The sequence below is a fragment of the Apodemus sylvaticus genome, chromosome 23 (assembly GCF_947179515.1).
Source record: "Apodemus sylvaticus chromosome 23, mApoSyl1.1, whole genome shotgun sequence".
Taxonomy (NCBI): Eukaryota; Metazoa; Chordata; class Mammalia; order Rodentia; family Muridae; genus Apodemus; species Apodemus sylvaticus.
Window position 1 is genome coordinate 37,691,386 of NC_067494.1, and position 25,923 is coordinate 37,717,308.

Below are 25,923 nucleotides of genomic sequence, written 5' to 3' on the forward strand. Positions count from 1 at the left end.
CCCCCCCCCAGATTAAAATGCTCCCAACATTAACTCTCAATGTTGGTTATAAATTCTAGCATAGACAGTGCTCAAGAGAGGTAAGGACATTTTTCAGGTTCTAATGGAGCATTTTGGGAAATAAACAGGGAAGCTGTGTGTAGAGGTGTGGTATAATATTTTCAGATTACAAGGTAAAAAGAATGTAACCTAATTTTTTATTAGTGACTAACTCTTCAGTTAACGCACTGGCAAACTAGTATGGTAGTTGGTACTTTATTGTTCTCTATGATCAAGCTCTGGGATCTTCATTTCAGACACGCCTGGGGGTGTGGCTAAGTGGGCACAGTGCTCGTCCACAGGCATTAAGCTGCATGTGATGGTGCACATTGGGATCATAGCACTGGAGCAGAGGTAGTTTGACTGTCCTCAGCTATAGATTGAGTTTAAAGCCAGCCGGAGCTATAAGAGCTCCAACAAACTCTAAAGACATCAGTAAATTCATGGTTTGACACAAATGGTTTTACCACCCTACTCCCCATAATAAAATCTTCACGTAAGTGTCCTCCCTGAGGCCCTAACTTTACATTGTAGACTCTGTTCCTGTCTCATATGGAGAAATGTGCTTTTTGTCTCGGTAGCCTCATCCAGGTCTCTGAAGGTCCTCAGAACATCCTCCAGCAGCGAGTGGCCCGGCGAGCACAGCAAGGGCAACTCACTGGACTCGGATGAGTGCAGCCTGAGCAGCAGCACCCAGAGCAGCGGCTGCCCGGTGGCCGAGAGCAGGCAGGACCCGGAAAGCGCCGTGCTGGAGAAAGACGCTCATGAGGGCCTGGCAGAGTTTCCGGACGGACTCATCAAAGAGAGTGACATTCTGAGTGACGAAGATGAGGACTTCCACCACCCTCTGAAACAGGGCAGCCCTACTAAGGACATTGAGCTCCAGTTCCAGAGACTGAGAATCTCTGAGGAACCCGACATGCACCCGGCCGGGCAGCCGCCTCTCCCGGGGCCAGGCGAGCACCCCAAGCTGGTCAGGGGCCACTTCTGCCCCATTAAACGGAAAGCGAACAGCACCAAGAGGGGCAGAGGGACTCTGCTCAAGGCGCAGACTCGGCACCAGTCCCTGGACAGCCACCCGGAAACGGCCAGCATTGATCTAAATTTGGTTCTGGAGAGAGAATTCAGTGTCCAGAGTTTAACGTCGGTTGTTAATGAGGAATGTTTTTACGAATCGCAGAGCCACGGCAAATCATAGTATGACTTGGGTGGTGTGGCTCCAATGCTCATTTGTTTTCAAATTGGTGGAAAACAGAAACGTCAGGAAAACTATTCATGTTTGGGTTTTACGCAGTATCTATTTTCCACAAAACCTGTAAAGATTTAAGTTATTTTAATTTATTGTGAATCAGAAAACTAGATTTAGTTGGTCAGAATCTGTAAATTACTAGCTTCTATCCCCTTTGAGCAGGAATCAAATAATTTAGTCTTGTAATAAAATTGCATTCCAATTATTTTAAGTTATGTGCTTTTTTTTCTCGGTAGCCTCACTGGACTGGGCTGGGTGTACGCAGAGCAGTGCTGTGGTGACCAGGAACAGGCAAGGCTGTAACAGCACCATGCTTGGGAAAGTTGTGTTTAATAGTTTTTAAAAGGGCCCCAGTCCTTTGGGCATTTTCTTTGAGCTGTTTTTGCTTTATTTAAAGCACATTTAAGTTATTTTTTACATGGTTTAGGGGCACAATGTACAGATATTTCATTTTAGAAGGTTGTAATAAATGCTGTTTTTACTAAACATGTCGTATCTATGCCGTATATATATGTATTAAAGAAAGGTTTGCTTGTATCGACTTGGTATTTATTTTCTTACCAAGCTGACTCCTCAAAGGCACGAGGTCATCGGTATTTGTCTTTAGAGTGCTGGTGAAGTCCGCACACGTGTGGAGACCCACACTGTGGAGATGGACTGTCAGGGGAGCACTAAGGCAGCAGTTAGAACTTGCAGCTTTCTGAGTCTCCGTCTTTTTCATGGCCTTTCCTTTTCTTTTGTTTGAGTTCCTCTCTGAAGTTATAAGCAAAGAGTTGTGGGTCTTCATCACACATTTTTCTGTATACATCACATAAACTCTTAAAATGCATGAGCGAGAGGTGGGTGGGCCGGAGAGTCGGGTCGATGTCTGCCAACTGCAACAGCCTTCCAGTGCTTTCTAGGCGCTGCGCTTCAGGGAACAACATTCTGGAAAGTGGGGGAAGGGGGATTTGACTGAATTATGTCAATCATGATATATCTTTGTGTAAACTTCAAAATGACATCACAGATGCCTGAGGCATGGGTTTTGAAGCCTCCTGGCTCCCCAGGAGGACTCTGGAGGCACGCCCAAGCCAAGACTTCAAAGGTGTGTCCACAAAAGGAAAACTACCTTCCCAAGGTAAAATAAAACACATTTGATTTGCCTCATTTTAGTAAAAGCTTTATTATATATCTTATGTAATAAATTTCTGATTTTGGGTCTCTATAACCTGGATGTATTAAGTCTTCAAACATTACTACAGATGAGTGACTCATTTGGCAAAGTGCTGTTGATCTGTTCTGAAAACAATTCTCAATCACCTTTAAGACTCAAAAGTCTCCATTTTAAATTTCATTTAATTAAACCAAGTCAACTATTTTTTGAGTGAAGTTAGATGCTTGAAACCCTGTAAAAGTGTGCCTGGACCTTGACCAAGGGGCCTGGCAGGAGCCATGGTAGGTAGAGGGTAACTTGTCCTTTCAGCTTGATGGTAACACAAGCTCCCCAGTGCTTAGGGTGAGGTGACTTAGCTCAGCCTCAGGGCAGAGTGTCTGATCGCAGATTCTCACACCTGGGACTACTTGAAAAATAACAAGTATTCTTCAGAATGTATTTCCGTATTTGGTCCACATCTGTACAGAGGAAGGTGTAGTGAAATGAGAAGGGCCCACCACTTAGTTTGTGGGAGGAGGGTTTGTTTGCTTTGGAAACAGTAGGACCAGCTTTAGGATAGACCCATTCCAGGCTTCCAAAAGTAAGATGTACTTTTTGTGATGCCTACAACCTCCAATTAGAGCTAGCAGGGATAGATTTATGAGTTATACTTTAAAACTAGGGTCAAAAGGCAGGCTGATTCACAACACTCGGCAGCAAAAATCCTTTACGAGGGTTTTCTGAGTTGCTTTGGTTCCAGGATGTAGCTGCCTCAACACCCACGGAATCATCTCTGGCACGAGCCCATCTTTCCTACAGATTACCAAACTGGATCTAAGTCTTAGAGAATGAACAACGAGTGCTCATCACTGAGCCCTTTTGCGCAGCTGTATGCTGACTACAGGAAGTAGACACTTTCCACAGTGCCCCTTCCTCACTCTTACCTGACTATAATTGGGCCTAACTAAACACGGTAAAACCTACTAGATAAACCGTAATTGGCATGGTTGCTGCAGGCCATGACTCAGACTTCCTTTCCTGAGGCACCATGTGCCTGTGTGGAGCTGGAGCCTGACAGAACAAAGGAGCTCCCTGCTGAGGGAGGAAGACAGGTGCTATGGCAGCATCATGGCTGCTAAGAAGTTACAGTCACTTTCTAGTTCTCCAGTGTGTCCTTAAGGGACAGAGACAGCAAATCCTACAAACTGAGTCCTGACAGAAGCCAAGACCTTCCTAGCAGCAAGTCAGCAAAAACTTTAGACTTGTGGGTTTTAGGTTGTATTTAAGACAAAACCAAACCTAAATATTGCATCTAAGGTGAGCTCAGTGACCACAGGACCTAAACTAAGCTCCAGAATCATACACACTTTTTAAGTGCTATAAAGTCAGAAAGGCCTCTTACCCAAGCCCTCGGTGGCAATATTTCCTTCGGAACTGAAACACGTTCTGGACAACTTTTTCCACCAGCTTGAATGGCTGTTCGATCTTGGGCTGTATCAAGGGCGTGAGGTGCACCACTCCTACGTCAACCTTCATTGAGAACAATCAAGAAAAGCAAACACATCACCACATGGCACAGTGTGGTCAAGCTCTTCCCCAGTCCTGAGGATCAAGGCCAGGGCTTCTTGCATGCCTGGCAAGCAAATGCTCTAACACCAAGCTCTGTCCCTTGCCATGAACAATTCATCTTTGCAAACCACAGGAGCACGAGCTCTCCAGCAGTTCTCGTGAAGCCTTCAGGGCCTGTATTTTCTCTGCACAGAAGCAGCTAAGTTTTGGATGGCTATAGAAATCCCAGCATCTAACTATAATGGTGTCTACTAGACCAGGGCCTGATGGTCACTACTTCAAAATGTACTACTTCAAAACGGCTTTTGAAGCCTATCTGGGTAACTGTGGAGGCCAGGAGGCAGGTGGGAGTTGGCGGTGGGTGTCTTAGCATTTGAAGAGTAACAGAAACCACAGTAGCAGGGCTGATTCAGGGATGCCCAAGGACCACTTAGAGCTGAACTCCCCAGAAAGGGACGAGTGGGACACCAGCCATGTTAGGTACAGATGCTGACTACTCAGCCGGACTGAGTTCATGTGCAGAGACCACACAGGCCCTTTCGGTAGCAACTCTACATGCACCAGGAGGGAGAGGCCGGACTGATATGGGAGACAGTTTTTAACACATCACTGTTGGACAAGGTTTGAGCTGCTACCAGCTGTTGAGGAGGTTTAATTACCAGACAACTAGCTTTTCAAGCATATGTGGTAAAAGATTTACCTCTCGTCTTTTCCAAAAATGGACTCATTATGAATGAATCATTGAGAATTATCACTATAACAGGAAAAATGTGAAGACAGGGAGAAGCAGGTTCAACATAGCCATTGAGATGCCCAACAGAGGCTACACGAATTGAAACCTCTCTAACTGAATAAAACCCTGGCATTGTTCACTTGCTCCAGAGGCAAAGAAAGCACAACAATGTAGGCAGTGTGGGCAGTGCTGCTGCTTTTTAAAAGAAAATCTGTCCCCCAGTCCATTCTGGCAATCATCTTCTCTTAGGATAGCTTATTTCCCAAAGTTCTTGTGGCTGCTTAACTCCTTTCAAACTGCCAGCAGCACACTGGATGGGAGGGCGCTGGTTTGTTTTTAAGTGAGAGGAAGTAAGAGGCTAGAGGCTAGGATGTAAGACCTGGAAGAAGAGAAGACACGCTTGGCCTCAGGAGACCAGGCTCCCTAGGCCCCACAGCAGTGCTCCCACAGCCTGAGATGCCTCGCTCGCTCGCCAGCCAGCTCAGATCTTCCTCTCAGTGAACACTACTGATGCCGTGGTTAAAGGTTCACCACGCAGCTATACCAACTGGTTGTACCAGTGTGGGTGGACATACAAGAGTGAAACTGTCCATGGGAAGGCCTTTCTAAACCAACAGGCTCCAAAATGTCCACCGAACTTTAGACTTCTTTGATGATTATTATGGTGCACAGTTGTTAAAAATACTAAGTACAACATTAAATGTTTTAATAACTTTCCCTTCTCTGCCCTCTCTTCTTAATAACATTTAATAACACGGTTCAACTGTGTTAAGTTGCTCTGTCAATTCCTTGTTAACATACACTTCCTGTAAGACTCAAACCTGCACAAAAGAAAACGAGGTGGTTTGTAGTTACAGAGAATCGTGAAGAGGGAGCTGTGGAGATAGCGTTAGGGTAAGAAGAAAGCCGGTGCACTCTGAGGGCACTCTCTGGAGGGAGCGAGGGCCATAAGTTGGGAACGAGAAGCAGCCACGATGTGCCATAACCACCAAATGTCAAAGCCATCAACTTTCCACAGACTGGCGTGCAATCGCTGCCATTCTGGCAGGGTCCTCGAGCACCGTCTGTACCTCATCCTATGGTGAGTCTGGACCTCACCCTATGATATCATTCTGCGGCCCCCTGTACCCTACAACATCCACCCTCACTAGGCTCCTGCCCTGCCTCTCCCTCAGCCACCCTCTTGAATCACCTCCAATGTTTTTCACCCAATTCTCCCAATACGCAATCAACTCTAATAAGTTCTTTTGTAGTCTCAGTGTGCACACTCAACAATCCAGTGGTCTCAAGTTACCTCTCAGCAGCAAAACTAATCAATAACCCACACAACAACAAAAGAGCAGGAGATAAAATTTAGCTTTCATCCAACCTGGAAGTATGAAAGTGTCGAAACACTGTAAGATCCAAACACTCTGAGATTAAAGGCACAGGTTCAGGGAAAGATGCACTGATCTTCCTGTATGAAGCTGCCTCTCACAAAGGGATTCTTGGATTTTATAAGTAGATGTCATCCTTACTGCTTAATCTCAGTCCTTTGCGATTCAGTTAGTGCTTGCTAATACAGGAAACTCCTGATGCTTAGTTTACCTTAAAATGCTACAGAACGGTAACAGCATTTTATGTAAGCTAACTGACTTCTAAAGTTTGAATAATATATATTGTGGTACCTAGTTAAGTTGGCATTGTATTAGACTGAAAGAAAACTCCCATTCACAAACATAATGGCAAAACACAATCAGCAAGTGTCCTGCACTGGGGAGGACCCCCCCTTGTTCACCCTCTCTGCTCACTCCTGTAAAAGCATTTCATAAAATTTCTCTGAGTGATAGAGGCCCTTCTCTTTAAAAACCACATCGAAGGAGTGGATGGTAACTATGGTAACAGATACAAAGTGCTTTTTACTTATAATTGAACACTTATTTAATACAGCCATTATGTTTTTTTCTTGAATCCTAAATTTTTTAAGTTAAAATTTAAAAAAAAATCAGGAGAAAAGCTAGATCCATTTAAAACACTCTGGCTTCACTGTGGCTCACCGGTATTCAACTGCTATTGACTGCTTCCTCCCTTGGACGCCTGCACAGCACCTTCTAGTCCCATGACAGCCAGTCCTCAGGGAGGAGACTCTAGTCAGGTCCAGCTTGTGTCCTGTGTCTTGTTCCGAAGTGCATGGTGTCGTTAGCAATAGAGACTTAACCTTCACCTCTGAGAAGCAACCCAGGGCAGCAACAATAGCCTACATTGTTTTGTGAGTCTCGTGGCCTCCCTTGAGTAAGAACTTGAAAGGGGGTTATCGTGCTTGATATTTAGGCTTTTGTTAGATGATTTCCTGGGGTAGACCAGGTGGGTAATTCTATATGAACTATAGATTGATGACAGTGTTATGATAACTCCAAGGAAGCAGCAATGGCACTCATGTGCTGGTGGTGACCAATGCTGTCTAGTTGGACTTAAGGCCTGCTCAACAGGAGGGAGTCATACTAGAAACCTAGTTGATTACTAAGGGCCAGTGATATCATAGATCCCAATATGCAATATACTACCACTACGTTACTAAAACAGCGTAATTCCTAAGTGTATCCAAATGTCCTCACACCCACAGTAAGTGCAGCTCTTACCCTCATCAAAGAAACTTCCCTTTGCGACAGAGACCATTCTAGAAAACCACAACTGGTTACCATGGAAAGAACAAGTGATTTTGGAGTTCTCAGCTTCAATTGATACATCTGCAACACCACCCAGCACCCGAGATGTCTCAGGAGAGGGGGCAGAGAGACTCTTTGAGTCAGAGGATCAATAAACCTGCTGTGAGATTGGGGTCTTGTAGAGATGACATGATGAGCCTCATTCATGATACCTCAAAAATATGCCTGCTGGAACAAGCCCTGAAGAAGTCTACTTCCAACAGACATGTTAGCATCAAGGGGGTAGCTTATGTCATCCCACCAATCTACAAAGACCTAAGGAATGCCAAGAGCTGAAGAAATGCTCTTTCTTCCCTTGTGACTGGTTATCCAAATACCAAGTGTCAGCCCTGGAATCATGCACACATAAGCAACACTAAATGGACCCCGCAGGATGTATTTATGTATTTGGGTGCACCTGTGTGTATGTGGACACACGGGTATACACACATATGTGTATACATACACATACATAAACAGACAGACAACTTTGAGAGGGATTAAGAGGAGAAGGTGTACAGGAGGAAGTAGAGGAAGAGGAAGAGGAAATGATGTTAACTATAGTCAGAGTGAAGGGCCCTGTGGGCGTTGATGGAGTCCTGAGTAAATGCATGTGGCTGACCGGAACACAGCCATGTCAAGGACCCCAGTGCCTCAGACTCACAGGAATGGCAAAGCCTTCCCCTGTGGCCCTGTGTCATGCGCTATGCAAGGGTAATGAAAGCCCTTTGCAGGTTATTAATGACTGACCTTTCTGTAGCTAAACTCAGTGTGCACAGAAACTATAATCAACCCCAGATTCCTCCTCCCATAGGACTTCAACCTTAAACTGCTCCCTACAGAGACCACCTAGTGAGATTAGCTGACCTGCTTCCCCTTATGTGATAAGCCTAAGTGTATCCAAATGTCCTCACACCCACAGTAAGTGCATCCTGTCTTCTCACTACTGTTACTATAGGCTGTAAGCAAAGATGGCACTCGCTTTCTCCACAGACTGGAGAGGACCATGACTACACTGTACATACTCAGTCATAGCTGTGACCTCATGAACACCTCTCTTCTTGAGTCTACTTCCTGCAGAGCACGCCTGCTGCCATTCACTTAGCTGGATTTTGTTTCTTCTGTTCTAGCGGCTTCCCAGAAATGCCATATTTAAATGCAGCTTCCAAGTCATAGAGCCAATGTACTGTGTCATCCACAACCCCACCGCAAATTTTCTGATAACCTCCATGGCCTCAGGAGCGGCCTTTGAAGTCCTCATGGATGCCCTGCATCCTCAGGGACCCTCGAATTTCCTCTCCTAGGGCTGACACCTTGCCATTCTCTGAAGCTGTTACTGTTGGTTAGGATCAGGTAATGAGAGAATAGAAGAAAAATCAAAGTGCTCGATATGCTGCTGGGTCTATGGAGTTGTGTTTATAAAATACTTCAGTGAGGATAGGGCTTAGAGAGTGTCACTTAGAAATCTAACAGAGGCAGAGGCGGCGGTGGCGGCGGCGGCGGCGGCAGCAGCAGCAGCAGCAGCAGCAGCAGCAACAGCAGCAGCAGCAGCGCGTCCAGTGGAAAGGGCCGCCACTAGCAGAACCGAGGCAACAGTGACTAGGCAGGTCCTGCGCCCACTACTATTGGCTACCACTGGCCAGCCGGGCTGTGTGCAGCGGAGTTGGAGTTGCAGCACTTTTTACCGCACTGAAGCCCCATTAGACCTCTGCCTCCTGCCAGTCAGTTATGGAGGTGCTCCGCCATCTTGGTTCCCGGACGCCAGAGAGATCTGACAGAGCCAGGTATGCATAGTCCGAGGCTAACATCACTTGGGTCTAAACCTGTCAGGCTTTTGCCTGTACCCAGGCCCTGGGCAGCTTGATGTGCCATCTGTGTGCCAACCCGGCCAGGAGGTCATGTACCCTACAGACTGCCTAGCACTTGCAGGGGGTGCACCTTGCCATCTTGGTTACCTGACAGAACCAGTTAGCAGATATAGCCAGAGGCGAATATCACTCAGGCCTAAGCCTGTCAGGCTTTTAACTGGACTCAGGGCCTGAGCAGCTAGGCGGACCATTTGTGTACCAACCCGGTTAGGGGATCTTTTGCCCTGCAGAGGGATCAGCACTCGGAAAAGGTCCCCACAGTATCCGCCATCATCACTCCCCGAAGGAGCAAACGGGCAACACCAGGTTCACAGAGACAATCTGGGGCAGGTCACACTAGGGCTCCAAGGGCACCCAAGAGGAGGGCAGCACGCACATCAGCAATCTGTCCCAGTCATCCAGTGTTGCGGAAATAGCCTTACAGGCTCACAGGAGGTTCAAACACTAGCCAGTGACAACAAGACCAACTAAAGCCAGAGATAACAAGATGGCAAAAGGCAAAACATAGGAACATTACTAACAGAAATCTAGGCAATATGGCAGCGTCTGAACCCAATTCTCCAACAACAGCAAGGCCTGGATACCCCAACACACAAGAAAAACAAGATTTGGATTTAAAATCACTAGTCATGATGCTGCTAGAGGAACACAAAAAAGACATAAAATAAATCTCTTAAAGAAATACAGGGGAACATGAATAAGTTAGAAGCCCTTACAATGGAAACACAAAAATCACTTAAAGAAATTCAGGGGAATATGGGTCAACAGATAGAAGCCAATAAAGAGGAACCACAAAAATCACTTAAAGAAATGCAGGAGAAATTGAGTCAACAGGCAGAAGTCATGAAAGAGGAAACACAAAAATCTCTTAAAGAATTAAAGGAAAACATAAACAAACAAATTAAGGAACTTAGCAAAAGAATCCTGAATCTAAAAATAGAAGTAGAAACAACTAAGAAATCACAAAGGGAGACAACTTTGGAGATAGAAAACCTTGGGAAGAAATCAGGGGCCTTAGATGCAAATATCAACAACAGAATACAAGAGATGTAAGAAAGAATCTCAGATGCTGAAGATACCATAGAAACCATTGACTCAACAGTCAAAGAAAATGCAAAATGCAAAAAGCTTGTAACCCAAAACATCCAGGAAATCCAGGACACAATGAGAAGACCAAACCTAAGGATTATAGATATAGATGAGAGTGAAGATTTACAACTGAAAGGGCCAGCAAATATCTTCAAGAAAATTACGAGAGAAAACTTCCCTAACCTAAAGAGAGAGATGACCATGAATATACAAGAAGCCTACAGAACTCCAAACAGATTGGACCAGAGCAGAAATACCTCCCGTCACATAATAATCAAAACCCCAAATGTATTAAACAAAGAAAGAATATTAAAGGCAGTAAGAGAAAAAGGCCAAGTAACATATAAAGGAAGACCTATCAGAATTATACCAGACTTCTCATCAGAGACCATGAAAGCTAGAAGATCCTGGGCAGATCTCATGCAGACTCTAAGAGAGCACAAGTGTCAGCCAAGACTACTATACCCAAAAAAACTCTCAATCACCATAGATGGAGAAACCAAGATATTACATGACAAAACCAAATTTACACTATATCTTTCCACAAACCCAGACCTACAAAGAATAACAAGAGGAAAACTCCAATACAAGGAGGGAAACTTTCGGGTTTCATCAAACCCAGAAGAAGATAACCACTCAAATATAAAACTAACATCAAAAATGACAGGAAGTAATAATCACTATTCCTTAATATCTCTTAACATCAATGGACTCAATTCCCCAATAAAAAGACATAGACTAACAGACTGGATAAGGAAACAGGACCCTACACTTTGCTGCATACAGGAAACACACCTCAGTGCCAAAGACAAAAACTACCTTAGAATAAAAGGCTGGAAGACAATTTTACAAGCAAATGGTCTCAGGAAATGAGCCGGAGTAGCCATTCTAATATCAGATAAAATTGACTTTCAACCTAAAGCCATCAAAAGAGACATGGAAGGATACTTCTTGCTGGTCAAAGGAAAAATCCACCAAGAAGAACTCTCAATTCTGAACATCTATGCTCCAAATGCAAGGGCACCCTCATTCATAAAAGAAAATTTACTAAAGCTCAAAGCACACATTGCATCTAACACAATAATTGTGGGGGACTTCAACACTCCACTCTCCTCAATGGACCGATCAGGAAAATAGAAACTAAATAGGGACACAGTAAAACTAATGGAAGCTTTGGACCAATTGGATTTAATAGATATTTATAGAACATTGCATCCTAAAGCAAAAGAATATAACTTTTTCTCAGCACCTCATGGTACCTTCTCCAAAATCGACCATATAATTGGTCACAAGACAGACCTCAATAAATATAAGAAGATCGAACTAATCCCATGCCTCCTATCAGATCACTATGGAGTAAGAGTGGTCTTCAATAGCAACAAAAACAACAGAAAGCCCACATACATGGGGGCTGAACAATACTCTACTCGATACCTTGGCCAAAGAAGAAATAAAGAAATCAAAGACTTTTTAGAATTTAACGAAAATGAAGGCACAACATACCCAAATCTATGGGACACAATGAAAGCAGTGCTTAGAGGAAACTCATAGCCCTGAGTGCCTGCAAAAAGAAACTGGAGAGAGCATACATTAGCAGCTTAATGGCAAACCTGAAAGCCCTGGAACAAAAAGAAGCTAATACACCCAGGAGGAGAAGACAGGAAATCATCAAAGTCAGGGCTCAAATCAATCAGGTAGAAACAAAGAGAACCATACAAAAAAAAAATCAACAAAACCAGGAGCTAGTTCTTTGAGAAAATCAACAAGATAGATAAACCCTTAGCAAGACTAACCAAAGGGCACAGAGAAAGTATCCAAATTAACAAACTTAGAAATGAAAAGGGGACATAACAACAGAAACCAAGGAATTTCAAAATAAATCATCAGATCCTACTACAAAAGCCTATACTCAACACAACTGGAGAATCTGGAGGAAATGGACAATTTCCTTGACAGATACCAAATACCAAAATTAAATCAGGATCAAATAGACCATCTAAACAGTCCTATAACCCCTAAAGAAATAGAAGGGGTCATAGAAAGTCTTCCAACCAAAAAAAGCACAGGACCAGATGGTTTCAGTGCAGAATTCTATCAGACCTTCAAAGAAGACCTAACACCAATACTCTTCAAACTATTCCACAAGATAGAAACAGAAGGAACACTACCCAACTCCTTCTACGAAGCCAAAATTATGCTGATACCAAACCCACACAAAGATCCAACAAAGAAAGAGAACTTCAGACCAATTTCCCTTATGAACATCAATGCGAAAATACTCAATAAAATTCTTGCCAACCGAATCCAAGAACACATCAAAATGTTCATTCACCATGATCAAATAGGCTTCATCCCAGGGATGCAGGGATGGTTCAATATATGGAAATCCATCAATGCAATCCACTACATAAACAAAGTCAAAGGAAAAAAACCACTTGGTCATTTCATTGGATACTGAGAAAGCATTTGACAAAATTCAGTATCCTTTCATGCTTAAAGTCTTGGAAAGAACAGGAATTCAAGGCCCATATCTAAACATAGTAAAAGCAATATACAGCAAACCGGTAGCCAACATCAAAGTAAATGGAGAGAAACTTGAAGCAATACCACTAAAATCAGGACCTAGACAAGGCTGCCCCCTCTCTCCATATCTTTTCAATATTGTACTTGAGGTACTAGCTCGGGCAATTAGACAACATAAGGAGGTCAAAGGGATACAAATTGGAAAGGAAGAAGTTAAACTATCATTATTTGCAGATGATATGATAGTATATTTAAGTGACCCAAAAAACTCCACCAGAGAACTCCTACAGCTGATAAATAACTTCAGCAAAGTGGCAGGTTATAAAATCAACTCAAGCAAATCAGTAGCCTTCCTATACTCAAAGGACAAGCAGGCTGAGAAAGAAATTAGGGAAATGACACCCTTCACAATAGCCACAAACAATATAAAGTACCTTGGTGTGACTCTGACCAAACAAGTGAAAGATCCGTCTGACAAGAACTTCAAGTCTCTGAAGTAGGAAATGGAAGAAGACCTCAGAAAATGGAAAAATCTGCCATGCTCGTGGATTGGCAGGATTAATATAATAATGGCCATCTTGCCAAAAACAATATACAGATTCAATGCAATGCCCATCAAAATCCCAACTCAGTTCTTCATAGAGTTAGAAAGAGCAATTCTCAAATTCGTCTGGAATAACAAAAAACCCAGGATAGCTAAAACTATTCTCAACAACAAAAGAACTTCTTGGGGAATCAGTATCCCAGACCTCAAGCAATACTACAGAGCAATAGTGTTAAGAACTGCATGGTATTGGTACAGTGACAGGCAGGCAGATCAATGGAATAGGACTGAAGATCCAGAAATGAACCCACATACCTATGGTCACTTAGTCTACTACAAAGGAGCTGAAAACATTCAGTGGAAAAAAGATAGCCTTTTCAACAAATGGTACTGGTTCAACTGGAGGTCAGCATGCAGAAGAATGCGAAGTGAACCATCCTTATCTTCTTGTACTAAGCTCAACTCCAAATGGATCAAGGACCTCCACATAAAGCCAGACACACTGAAACTAATAGAAAAGAAACTGGGGAAGACCCTTGAGGACATCAGTACAGGGGGAAAGTTCCTGAACAGAACACCAATAGCTTATGCTCTAAGATCAAGAATTGACAAATGGGGCCTCATAAATTTACAAAGTTTCTGTAAGGCAAAGGACACCATCAAAAGGACAAACCGGCAACCAACAAATTGGGAAGCGATCTTCACCAACTCTACATCTGATAGAGGGCTAATATCCAAAATATACAAAGAACTCAAGAAGTTAGACCCCAGAAAACCAAATAACCCTATTAAAAATGAGGTACAGAGCTAAACAAAGAATTTTCACCTGAAAAACTTCCGGTGGCTGAGAAGCATCTTAACATTAGTCATTAGGGAAATGCAAATCAAAACAACCCTGAGATTTCACCTCACACCAGTCAGAATGGCTAAGATTAAAATCTCAGGAGACAGGAGGTGTTGATGAGGATGTGGAGAAAGAGGAACACTCCTCCACTGCTGGTGGGATTGCAAATTGGTACAACCACTCTAGAAATCAGTCTGGCGGTTCCTCAGGAAACTGGGCACTCACTTCCAGAGGACCCTGCTATACCACCTCTGGGCATATACCCAGAGGATTCCCCAGCATGTAATAAGGATATGTGCTCCACTATGTTCATAGCAGCCCTATTTATAATAGCCAGAAGCTGGAAAGAACCCAGGTATCCCTCAATGGAGGAATGGATACAAAAAATGTGGTATATATACACAATGGAATACTACTCAGACATTAGAAACAGTGAAATTCTTAGACAAATGGATGGGGCTGGAGAACATCATACTAAGTGAGGTAACCCAGTCTCAAAAGATCAATCATGGTATGCACTCACTGAGAAGCAGATATTAGCCTCCAAACTTGGAATACCCAGGACATAATCCACATACCAAATGATGTCCAAGAAGAAGGAAGGAGTGGCCCCTGGTTCTGGAAAGGCTCAGTGCAGCAGTATAGGGCAGTACCAGAACAGGGAAGTGAGAAGGGGTGGATGGGAGAACAGGGGGAGGGAAGAGGGCTTATGGGACTTTCAGGGAGTAGGGAGCCAGGAAAAGGGAAATTATTTGAAATGTAAATAAAAATATATCGAATAAATAAAAAAAATAAAATACTTCAGTGACTGACTCAGAAAGAGAAGCCACTGATATTAGCTAGGCTAGCATCACTGATCAGCACATATTAAAGGAATCTTACAAGTGTTTCTTAGATAAGAAAAATGAAAATAGCTGGAACTGCTGTACCCAGAGCAGACTTTGCACTGAGTGGTCAGTGCGGGTTAGAGGTGAAGCATGGAGCAGTACATATGAGAGACACTTTGTCTGAAGTGGAGTTAGAGCATGTGTAGCTTCAGAAGCTGCCTTGCGCTGGGCCTTCTTTCCAGTCCTGCCACTTAGTCCTTTATAACACAGTGAAATCACTTAGCTCTAACTGGGTTTTCTTATCAGAAAAATATAGATTCTTTTTTACCTGACACGTTGTCTGCAAATTAAATGTTACAGTGCCTTAACCAGTACACAGTCTCAGCAGTTCAGTTCATATAAAGTGGATATTATTAAAGATGCCAAACTAAAGGATTCCAAAACGTCTTAGGGTTTTACTGCTGTGAACAGACACCATGACCAAGGCAACTCTTATAAGGACAACATTTAATTGGGGCTTCAGAGTTTCAGTCCATTATCTTCATGATGGGAGCATGGCAGTATCCAGGCAGGCATGGTACAAGCAGAGTTGAGAGTTTTATCTCTTCATCTGATGGCTGCTAAGGAGAAGACTGGCCTCCAGGCAGCTAGGATTAGGGTCTTTTTTTTTTTTTTTTTTTTTTAACACATTAAAATTGACAATTTTCATGGAAAATTAAAGAGTAAAATAGTAGACATAAAGAAAATTGCTAAATTAATTGAAAAAGAAAGTAGAAACATTTTATGAGAGAATTGAAGATTTACATGGAAAATATTTCTGATAAAATTGTAGAAAAATATAAATACAGAAAAACATCTTAAATCGAAGATTATCATGAAAAATTATACAGATAAATGGTAGGCATAAAATATTTCTAAATTGATTGAAAGTAATTATAAACATTTTCTGATAAAATTGAATATTTACATGGAAAATATTTCTGATAAAATTGAAGAAATATATAGAAGAACATGTTAAAACTTAAGATTATCATGGAAAATAGTACAGGTAAAATGGTGGACATAGAAACATTACTAAATTAATTGGATAAGGAATTACATACACTTTTTGATAAAATTGAAGATTTTTTAATTTTAATTTTTTGTTTTTGTGGTTACTTTCTTTTGGGTTTGTTGGAAGATTACTTTCTTGCTTTTTCTAGAGTGTAGTTTCCTTTCTTGTATTGGCATTTTCCATCTATTATACTTTGTAGAGTTGGATTTGGGAAAGATATTGTGTAAATTTGGTTTTTATCATGGAATATCTTGGTTTCTCCATCTATGGTGACTGAGAATTTTGCTGGGTATAGTAGTCTGGACTTGCATTTGTGTTCTCTTAGGGTGTATGCGATCTGCCCAGAATCTTCCAGCTTTCATCTTCTCTGGTAAGAAGTCTGGTATAATTCTGATAGGTCTGCTTCTATAAGTTACTTGTCCTTTTCCCCTTATTGCTTTTAATATTCTTTGTTTAGTTCATTTGGTGTTTTGATTATTATATAATGGGAGGAATTTCTGTTCTGGTCCAGTCTGTTTGGAGTTCTGTAGGCTTCTTGTATGTTCATGGGCATGTCTTTCTCTAGGTTAGGGGAGTTTTCTTCTATAATTTTTGTTGAAGATATTTACTGGTCCTTTAAGTTGGAAATCTTCACTCTTTTCTATACCTATAATCCTTATGTTTGGTCTTCTCATTGTGTCCTGGATTTCTTGGATGTTTTGGGTTACAAGTCTTTTGCCTTTTCTTTGACTATAGAGTCAACGATTTCTTTCTTTTTTTTTATTCGATATATTTTTTATTTACATTTCAAATGATTTCCCCTTTCTAGATCCCCACTCCCCGAAAGTCCCATAAGCCCTCTTCCCTCCTCCTGTTCCCCCATCCACCCCTTCTCTCTTCCCTGTTCTGGTATTGCCCTATACTGCTACACTGAGTCTTTCCATAATCAGGGGCCACTCCTCTGTTCTTCTTGGACATCATTTGATGTGTGGATTATGTTTTGGGTATTCCAATTTTCTAGGTTAATATCCACTTATTAGTGAGTGCATACCATGATTGATCTTTTGAGACTGGGTTACCTCATTTAGTATGATGTTATGCTCTAAGATCAAGAATTAACAATTAGGACCTCATAAAATTACAGTTTCTGTAAGGCAAAGGACACCATCAAGAGGACAAATCGGCAACCAACAAATTGGGAAAAGATCTTCACCAATCGTACATCAGATAGAGGGCTAATATCCGATATATATAAAGAACTCAAGAAGTTAGACTCCAGAAAACCAAACAACCCTATTAAAAAATGGGGGTACAGAGTTAAACAAAGAACTCTCACCTGAAGAACTTCGGATGGCAGAGAAGCATCTTAAAAAATTCTCAACTTCATTAATCATTAGGGAAATGCAAATCAAAACAACTCTGAGATTTCACCTTACACCAGTCAGGATGGCTAAGATTAAAAACTCAGGAGACAGCAGGTGTTGGTGAGGATGTGGAGCAAGAGGAACACTCCTCCACTGCTGGAGGGGTTGCAAATTGGTACAACCACTCTGGAAATCAGTCTGGCGGTTCTTCAGGAAACTGGGCACGTCACTTCTGGAGGACCCTGCTATACCACTCCTGGGCATATACCCCAGAGGATTCCCTAGCATGTAATAAGGATATGTGCTCCACTATGTTCATAGCAGCCCTATTTATAATAGCCAGAGGCTGGAAAGAACCCAGGGATCCCTCAGTGGAGGAATGGATACAAAAAATGTGGTATATATACACAATGGAGTACTATTCAGCCATTAGAAACAACGAATTCATGAAATTCTTAGACAAATGGATGGAGCCGGAGTGTGCTTTCTATGATATCTTCAGCACCTGAGATTCTTTCTTCTATCTCTTATGTTGTTGATGCTTGCCTCTATGATGGTTGATTTCTTTCCAAGGTTTTCTACCTCCAGAGTTGTCTCCCTTTGTGATTTCTTCATTGTTTCCACTTCCATTTTTAGATCCAGGATGGTTCTGTTCAGTTCCTTCACTTGATTGTATTTTCCTGTAATTCTTTAAGGATTTTTGTGTTTCCTCTTTAAGGGCTTCTACTTGTTGACGCAGGTTCTTCTGTATTTCTTTAAGGGTTTTTACCTGTTGACCCATGTTCTCCTGTATTTCTGTAAGGGAGTTATTTAAGTTCTTCTTGAAGCCCTCTATCAGCATCATGAGATACGATTTTAAATCCAACTCTTGCTTTTCCAGTGTGTTGGGGTATTCAGGACTTGCTGTGGTGGGAGAACTGGGTTCTGATGTTGCCAAGTAGCCTTGGTTTCTGTTGGTAGGGTTCTTGTGCTTGCCTTTCGCCATCTTGTTATCTCTGGTGTTAGTTAGTCTTCCTGTCTCTGGCTGCCATCTGGTTATCTCTGGTGTTGGTCTTCCTGTCTCTGGCTGGAGCTTGTCCCTTCTGTGGGCCTGTAAGCCTGTGTCCGTATTCCTGGGAGACCAACTCTCTTCTGGCAGGGTCTGTGCACAGAAGGCTGTAGAGCAGCCTGGCTCTATGGTGCAAATGGAGACCAGAAGACTCCTGTCCCAGCAGCTCCCCTGATCTTAGGCCCTGTGCACTCCTAGCTGTTCCCCTCCAGAGAGAAGGTGGAGATCTCACCTCTGCACTCAGAAGTCAAAGTGCTGCTGGGAGATCCCTCTCTCCTGGTGCACTGCTTGGCTCCCTGCTGCAAATGGTGGCTGGAAGGTGAGAATGAGGGTCTTAAAGCCCATGCCCACAGTGACACACCTACTCCAACAGGGCCACTCCCTGGGCCAAGCATATACAAACCATGACACAACATAAACTTGGGAAATTCTAGTCCTGTTTAGAAATGATTACTTTTTGATCATTCAAAAGCAATTTATTAATTAACTAATATTTTAGATATTAAAAACAGTGATGATTTTTTTTTTTAAAATCTAACACTTCTTCGACCCCAGTATAAAGCAGGATCCCGAGGGTATCAGGAGCCCTGCTATGATCATGGGGACAGAGGTGTTCCCCATGGCAGGCCTGAACTGCCAGACTGTGGAGACACAGCAAAGCAGGAGGCTCTGAGCTACTTTAAAGTCAGAGAGAAAGCAGTTTGCTATGTACAGAAACGAGGATGCCATTTAGGTTTGAGAGTTGACAAATGAAGACGTGTCAGCTTTTCCATACAGAGAGTGCACTTGGGGACAATTTTGCATATCTATGAATCCAGTCCTGTCAAGTCAGCACAACCTGGAGCGGTCACTGGGAAGGCCTTAAACTGAGGGAATATAAGATTTATCTAGAACAAAGTCTATGAACTTCAAAGACTCCTCTTTAATATCCATACCACAAGTTGATAATGATAAAGTTAAAATGTTTCACTACATTTCTAAATATGCTTAAGTTTCATTCAGCAGGCTGTCAGCATCCAGAGGTGGTCAGTCTGTCTGCCTCTCATCTGCTAGCTAACAGGTGTCTTTAACAGGCCCTGGTATGGAGTCAAATACTGAAGGCTGCTTCTGAAGCAACAGTAATAACAGTGCTGACCCGCTAGTGCCTGTAAACTACACCCTAGCAAACATCTGCAGAATCGTTTGCATATCTTTATTAAAGGGCATTACAGCTTTAAAAAAATCCAGACATTAGATGTCTAAGGGAGAAAAATAGTAATGCCAAAGTTGCAAAAAGATTAAGCTAAAACCACAAAACGCTAGGAAAATCCAAACATCTGAAACATGTTTTATTAACTGCTTTCTAATACTAACATCTGACATGTCATAGTATCTGTTTCTTGTCCTTTTTGGGCTTTGTTTTGTCTTATTCTGATATGTATTATTATTATTATTATTATTGTTTTTTTTGAGACAGGGTTTCTCTGTGTAGCCCTGGCTGTCCTGGAACTCACTCTGTAGACCAGGCTGGCCTCAAACTGAAGAGATCTGCCTGCCTCTGCCTCCAGAGTGCTGGCATTAAAGGTGTGTGCTACAACTGCCTGGCTTATTTTTATGTTATTCTATTATCATCATTACCTTTTGTAGATATTGTTTGAATTCTAATGAAAGAAAGAGAGAAAGGGTGTGGATTTGGGTTGGTGGGGAAGTGGGAAGAGTTAAAGGAGGGGAAAACTATTTTCAAAAAAATGTTGTAAAATTAAAAATCTAATCAAAAGATTACTTTCTAGCCAGTGGCTATATAATTTATAATTTGTAAAATTAAAACTATTAAGATAAAAAGATAACTTAATCCAGAGATGCATCTGCATAAATGTTCATGGCTATAGCTGTTATCTGTTCATTCTATCATTTTGTATACTTTTTCTTATTCTCTAACATCTAACTTACACAGTTATACTTTAAGACTTTCTTAGGGGAGAGAAAAAGATTTGAGACAGAACAAACATATCTGAAGGTGGATCACAGTCTAGTCAAAAGCTATTGCTGGCCTTTCTTTTATTAACTAATTTTTTTTTTAAAAGAAAAATTCCTTCTGAGTGGTTTTTAAAAGTTAACAGTTTTTGGAGTCTCGGTTTCTTTTGCATAAGGTAACAGCAACAGAATAAAAAATTAAAGTGATAGTCTCAACTATCATTTGCAAAGCAGTCCAGTTAAAAATATTTCAGATGGCCTTCTTTAACCGAGAACATAAAACTGTATCTTCTAACACTGACAAAAATTCAAAACTAAATTATAACTGTGTGACTACAACATAATATAAATGAAAAGGCCTTTTTGTGAGCACCCAAATAATCCCTCCTCTGCACACAGCAACACAAAAGCATTTTCAGCTTTTAGGTTTCAACAAATCCTGTAGCAACAACAGCTCCCTCCCGTCCCCGCCTCTCCTGTCTTAATTCTCCCACAGCTCCAAACCCGAGAGAGAACCTGGTATTTATCTTCCTGCACCGTCAGCAGTTTCCCCCTTAGCTCTAAGGCTCTTTATTTGATATTTCATGCTTGCTTGTCGGCACTTCACAGACAACGCTCAGACTCTCAGACCCAGCTTCTCCCCATCAGACACCGAAGACATCAGGAGTCAATGCAGAGTGAAGACTAGAAGGACTACTGGCAAAAGGTATGGAAGCTTCTAGACTGTTCAGACAGCTAAGTACAGAACTCTGGGTATTGTTTCATTTGAATTAGAAGTTACATATCCATTTTAAATGTTTTGGTATGAATAAATCTTTTCTGGAAAACTAGTTTTAAATTTTGAAAACCAATCTACAGTCTTCCTTTTGGCAAGTAGTTCATAAATTGTACGTATTTTGAGGTTCTGTTCTCAATGTGATGTGTTCTGGAAATGTAAGTGTTCTCAAGACTCAAGTTCCCACCTGAGGCCCCTGGCTTTCGTATCTCCTCACCACTGCTGTTAGCACACTTGCTGAACTAAGTGTGCCTTGCTCTTCCAGCAGAGTGACAGAGGGGCCAGTTTTATAAACTACCAACCATGCATGTGGCTGGAGAGGAACGCCTCAGAGCCACAGGGGTGCACGGCACCTGTGTGACTGCAGCAGAACACAAGCCTTTGCTTTGAAGGAATAACTTACACGTTTACACAAGTTTTTTTTTTTTTTTTTTTTTTTTTTTTTGCATAACTCTATGCACAAGAAGGATGTGAAGTTAAGTCTTCTTGTGCAGGACCAAATACTGTGCTAACTAGATGCGATGTCTTACTATTTACTTGCCTTTTGCCTGACTGCAATTAATTGCTGGCCAGACTTGTTAATTATGACAGCAACTGACTACTGATCTGTGACACCAAAATGTCTTTATACATTTAGGAAATGTATTGTTTGATGGAAAGAGAGCTATAATAGTAATGGTGGATATAGGTAGATCAACGTGTAAGTTATTCCATCAACGCGAAGGTGACTGAATATCAAGATGATATTTAGGCAGTGCTAACACTGACCTCAACTGCTGGAGACTCCTGGGCTGGAAATGGTCTGCAAGGCAGTCTCACAGACTGACCTCACAACAGCTGCTATAAAACTGTATATTCACGTGCTGGCCCCTCCCTGCAAGCTTGAACTTTCATTGTTTTGGTTACAGCGAGGACATCTGGAAAACAAAAGGAATAAACTGCCACCCCCCAAGTAGATTAAGTCCTAAGATCATTGAGCTTGTACACAGGCTGACTCAAGAATGTAATTCCTTAAAATCATGGGATTGACAAAACAGAACTCAGTCCAGGCAGATAGGATCTGATGTCTTAGAGACTCAATTATAGCTATGGCAGGTTTGTACTGTCCACATAGGCCTGGATTAGTGTCACTTTTAAGTATTTAACAAAAGCCACACATCAGTCTCTTGATAAGAAGGGAATCTAAACCATTTCTCCTATCTCTACCCCACGCAGGCCTTTGTTTTCCTGGAGAGAGAAGCAGCAGATATGTGCTTCTGTAAGGAGAGAAAAGGAGGCAGGGGCAGACAGGAGCTTCTGTAAGGAGAGGAAGAGGAGGCAGGGGCAGACAGGAGCTTCTGTAAGGACAGGAGGAGGAGGCAGCAGTAGACAGGAGCTTCTGTAAGGAGAGGAAGAGGAGGCAGGGGCAGACAGGAACTTCTGTAAGGAGAGGAAGAGGAGGCAGGGGCAGACAGGAGCTTCTGTAAGGAGAGGAAGAGGAGGCAGGGGCAGACAGGAGCTTCTGTAAGGAGAGGAAGAGGAGGCAGCAGCAGACAGGAGCTTCTGTAAGGAGAGGAAGAGGAGGCAGGGGCAGACAGGAGCTTCTGTAAGGACAGAAAGAGGAGGCAGGGGCAAACAGAAGCAAGCTGCACAGGCAGCCCTGCAGAAGACAGTGACATGTGTGCTTCCACATTAAGTCTGCTGATGTTACCAAACAATCACACTCTAGATGTTAGCTGAGGTTTCCTCCAGCTCCATCTAGGACTGTAAGAATATTAATTCACTCAGTTCAAGGAAGGTAAAGAGAAATCTAAATGTCCCATTTCCTGGAAGGATACTCAAGTCCAGAGACATAACAAGAAACCAAGAATCACCTCTAGGCTCTCTGGGTTGAGTGTGTGAGAATCACAACAGTCACAGCAGTTTATCACTAGTTATTCCAGAAAGAGAAAAGCGCCAGTGTTGCAGGGTTCCAAAGACCATTATTTTTCTTCTCAGAGAGCAGTAAATACTATCAGATGGAGTGCATAATGGTGGAACAGGAATATGAAGATGGCAATTAAGAAGTACTTTTGTCTCTTTAAAGCCAGCTACAAAGTAAAGCAAGGGGCAGGGGTATTTTATTATTTGCCCTACGACAACAATGTGGCTATTTCTGGCAGGCACTTTCAAGGTTCTCTGCCACTGTTTCTGAGTCATTCAGGGAGTTAGTGTTGCAGTTCTGAACACTTCCCCTGGATTGCAACTGAGAAGCATTCAGGTGGTAAGGGAAAAGGATCTTGCATTTACATAAGCCAGTACCAGGGACACGATGCTAAACAAATGCTAATCCACAGAAGGGCTGTGCAGGACTCGAAATTCCTTCCATTTTCCTTTCTCCTTCAAAACTCTACTGGGTCACAAGCCTCACACATGCTACATGCTGAATAAAGATTTAATTCAAACCATCTTTCAGTTCTTACCTTTTCTAATATTTATAAATTACTTGTAGGAGGTAGATTTGAAGTTGTTCTTTATTATTTAAAACTATTTAATGTGGATTACAACACTAAAAAGATTCTGCATCAGATTTACAGCTACACTTTGAAGTGTCTAAACTGCCTAACAAGGTGTATGTCTACTTTGCAGACACTTTCAGCATATTAGGGTCTTCCGTGGATGACGAGTGAAGCACTGCTCAAGATGCTCCCTCTGGAGGATGCTAGTCCCCAGGCCACCGTGACCCTGCCGCATCCTCACCCACTCTGCGCATGTCTGCCCATGGATGCAGCATGAATGCTAGCCAGTGTGTTCTGGCTCCGGGTGAAGCCTGTTTGTTTTCTTAGTCTTCCTCCACCCCCAATCCTGAGTTTGCTTCTTTCCATAGCTTTTGTTATGTGGGTCTCAGCTGCACAGAAATATCTACAGATCTGAGCACGCACCAGTTACCCACTGGGATCTTCTAGAACAGAAACAGGAGTCCCATCATGGCCTCGTCCTGTCTCCAGCTCCTTGCTTTCATCTTGGCCGTGTTTGGGGTGTGTGGAGTACTCGCTGCCACTCTGCTGCCAAACTGGAAGGTTAATGTGGATGCAGGCACCACCATTATAACTGCTATTGTGCAGGTGCATGGGCTGTGGATGGACTGCACGTGGTACAGCACTGGGATGTTCAGCTGCACTCTGAAATACTCCATCCTGTCACTCCCTGTCCATGTGCAGACTGCGAGGGCCACCATGGTCCTGGCCTGTGTTCTGTCTGCCTTGGGGATTTGTACTTCGATAGTAGGAATGCAATGCACCCACTTAGGGGGAGACACACGCACCAAGAGTCAAATCTCCTTTGCCGGAGGTGTCTGCTTAACCACTGCAGGAATCTCTGGATTAATCCCAACAGTGTGGTACACCAAGGAGATCATAGCCAACTTTCTGGATCTGACTGTTCCGGAAAGCCACAAATATGAGCCTGGGGGAGCCGTGTACATCGGGTTCCTTTCGGCGATGCTACTACTCATCTCTGGTATCATTTTCTGCACTTCTTATACAAAGAAGAACCGAGAACCATGGCTCTACCCTCCCAAGCAGAGACTTAACTCTACCTGGCAGCCAAGGAACAGGTTAGCGTACACCCTGAAGGATTACGTGTAAAGAGCTGTGTAACGAACATGCAGGGGCTCCCGAGAGCCCGCTGAACTTTATTAGAATGAAGAGAAAAGCCACACTCACGCTTAATTTTCTTGAAAAGACTATAAAAATATTAAAAAAAACTGTGAGGTTCTTTAAAATGCCAACAAACCACCATATACAATTCTATCTACTATCTTGAATTTCTTTATTTTCGCATTATTGGATTCATGTTTTATTTAAAGTATGTAACTTTATTTAAAGTATGTAACTGATTAGATTAACAAGGAGATGGGTGACAGTATTAGTTTACTTTTAAAGATAACTTTTTAATATATCTTTTAGATTACTTTTTCTTAATTGCAAAGTATAAAAATGTTCTTGATCAACATCCCTTAGTGTGGTCCAGGACATTGCCCACTTTTGCCCTCTGGTGGGCAATGTCTGAGTAACGTGCTGTTTTAAAGTCAAAGAATGTGGAGGAGACCCAGGAAAGAGAAACTGAATCCATGCAGATACTGCCCAAGCCATTCAGCCATAGGCCCAACTTCCAGTCCAATTTTTCATGCATTATATTATATATATGCAAACTATGACTAGAGAGAATTAATGAACTGGTAGATGCTACTGCAGCACAAAAAAGCCAATATAAACACAAACTAAAATATAGCACTTTTAAAGTACCAGCCAAGTAATAAGAGCCCCACTTGCTCCAAACTACCCAAGCACTGCCCTCTCTTCTGCATCCGGAGAACAATCACATTCATTTCTCCAACCACTCAGATTTATCCCATCCCAATGAGTCTCACATTTATCACTCTTTAAGTTCCTTTCTGTTCTGAGAGCGGGGCTTCCTGGGTAAGCCAGATGCCTGCTGCGTGCTGGGCTTCCCACACATACTCTACTACGCTCTGTTCAGTCACTTTTAAGTTGTATTTTTTTTTCCTCAAAATTTATTTAATAACAGAAACACCGCTGTTCTCTTACAAATGAGCATCTTCAGTTAATTAGTAGAAGTAAAGTAAGTTTTAGAGGAATGTTTTTGAAATATGCATATAAATTATA

At 42.3% G+C, this 25,923-nt stretch overlaps 3 protein-coding genes across 4 annotated transcripts in view; 2 read left to right on the plus strand and 1 right to left on the minus strand.

Annotated features, from left to right (window-relative positions):
• Positions 1 to 1,555, plus strand: part of Tiam2 (TIAM Rac1 associated GEF 2) — a 206,307-nt gene extending 204,752 nt beyond the window's left edge. For both annotated transcript variants that reach the window (XM_052169691.1, XM_052169692.1), the window contains one exon: positions 621 to 1,555. In XM_052169691.1, coding sequence (XP_052025651.1) covers positions 621 to 1,237 — 617 coding nt within the window. In that variant the 3' untranslated portion in view covers positions 1,238 to 1,555. The remainder of the gene's footprint in view (positions 1 to 620) is intronic.
• A 96-nt stretch (positions 1,556 to 1,651) lies between these two features.
• Positions 1,652 to 25,923, minus strand: part of Tfb1m (transcription factor B1, mitochondrial) — a 46,088-nt gene continuing 21,816 nt past the window's right edge. The window contains exons 6-7 of the mRNA XM_052169694.1: positions 3,826 to 3,953; positions 1,652 to 2,215 (exon numbers count right to left, since the gene is read on the minus strand). Coding sequence (XP_052025654.1) covers positions 1,972 to 2,215; positions 3,826 to 3,953 — 372 coding nt within the window. The 3' untranslated portion in view covers positions 1,652 to 1,971. The remainder of the gene's footprint in view (positions 2,216 to 3,825; positions 3,954 to 25,923) is intronic.
• Cldn20 (claudin 20) lies at positions 24,127 to 24,910 on the plus strand. Its single transcript, XM_052169695.1, has one exon. It carries the CDS (start codon positions 24,223 to 24,225, stop codon positions 24,880 to 24,882), a length of 660 nt encoding a protein of 219 aa, XP_052025655.1. The 5' UTR covers positions 24,127 to 24,222; the 3' UTR covers positions 24,883 to 24,910.

What these genes read in the sequence shown, in the direction of transcription:
- Cldn20 (XM_052169695.1), top strand. Translation starts at nt 24,223, where the DNA reads ATGGCCTCGTCCTGTCTCCAGCTCCTTGCTTTCATCTTGGCCGTGTTT.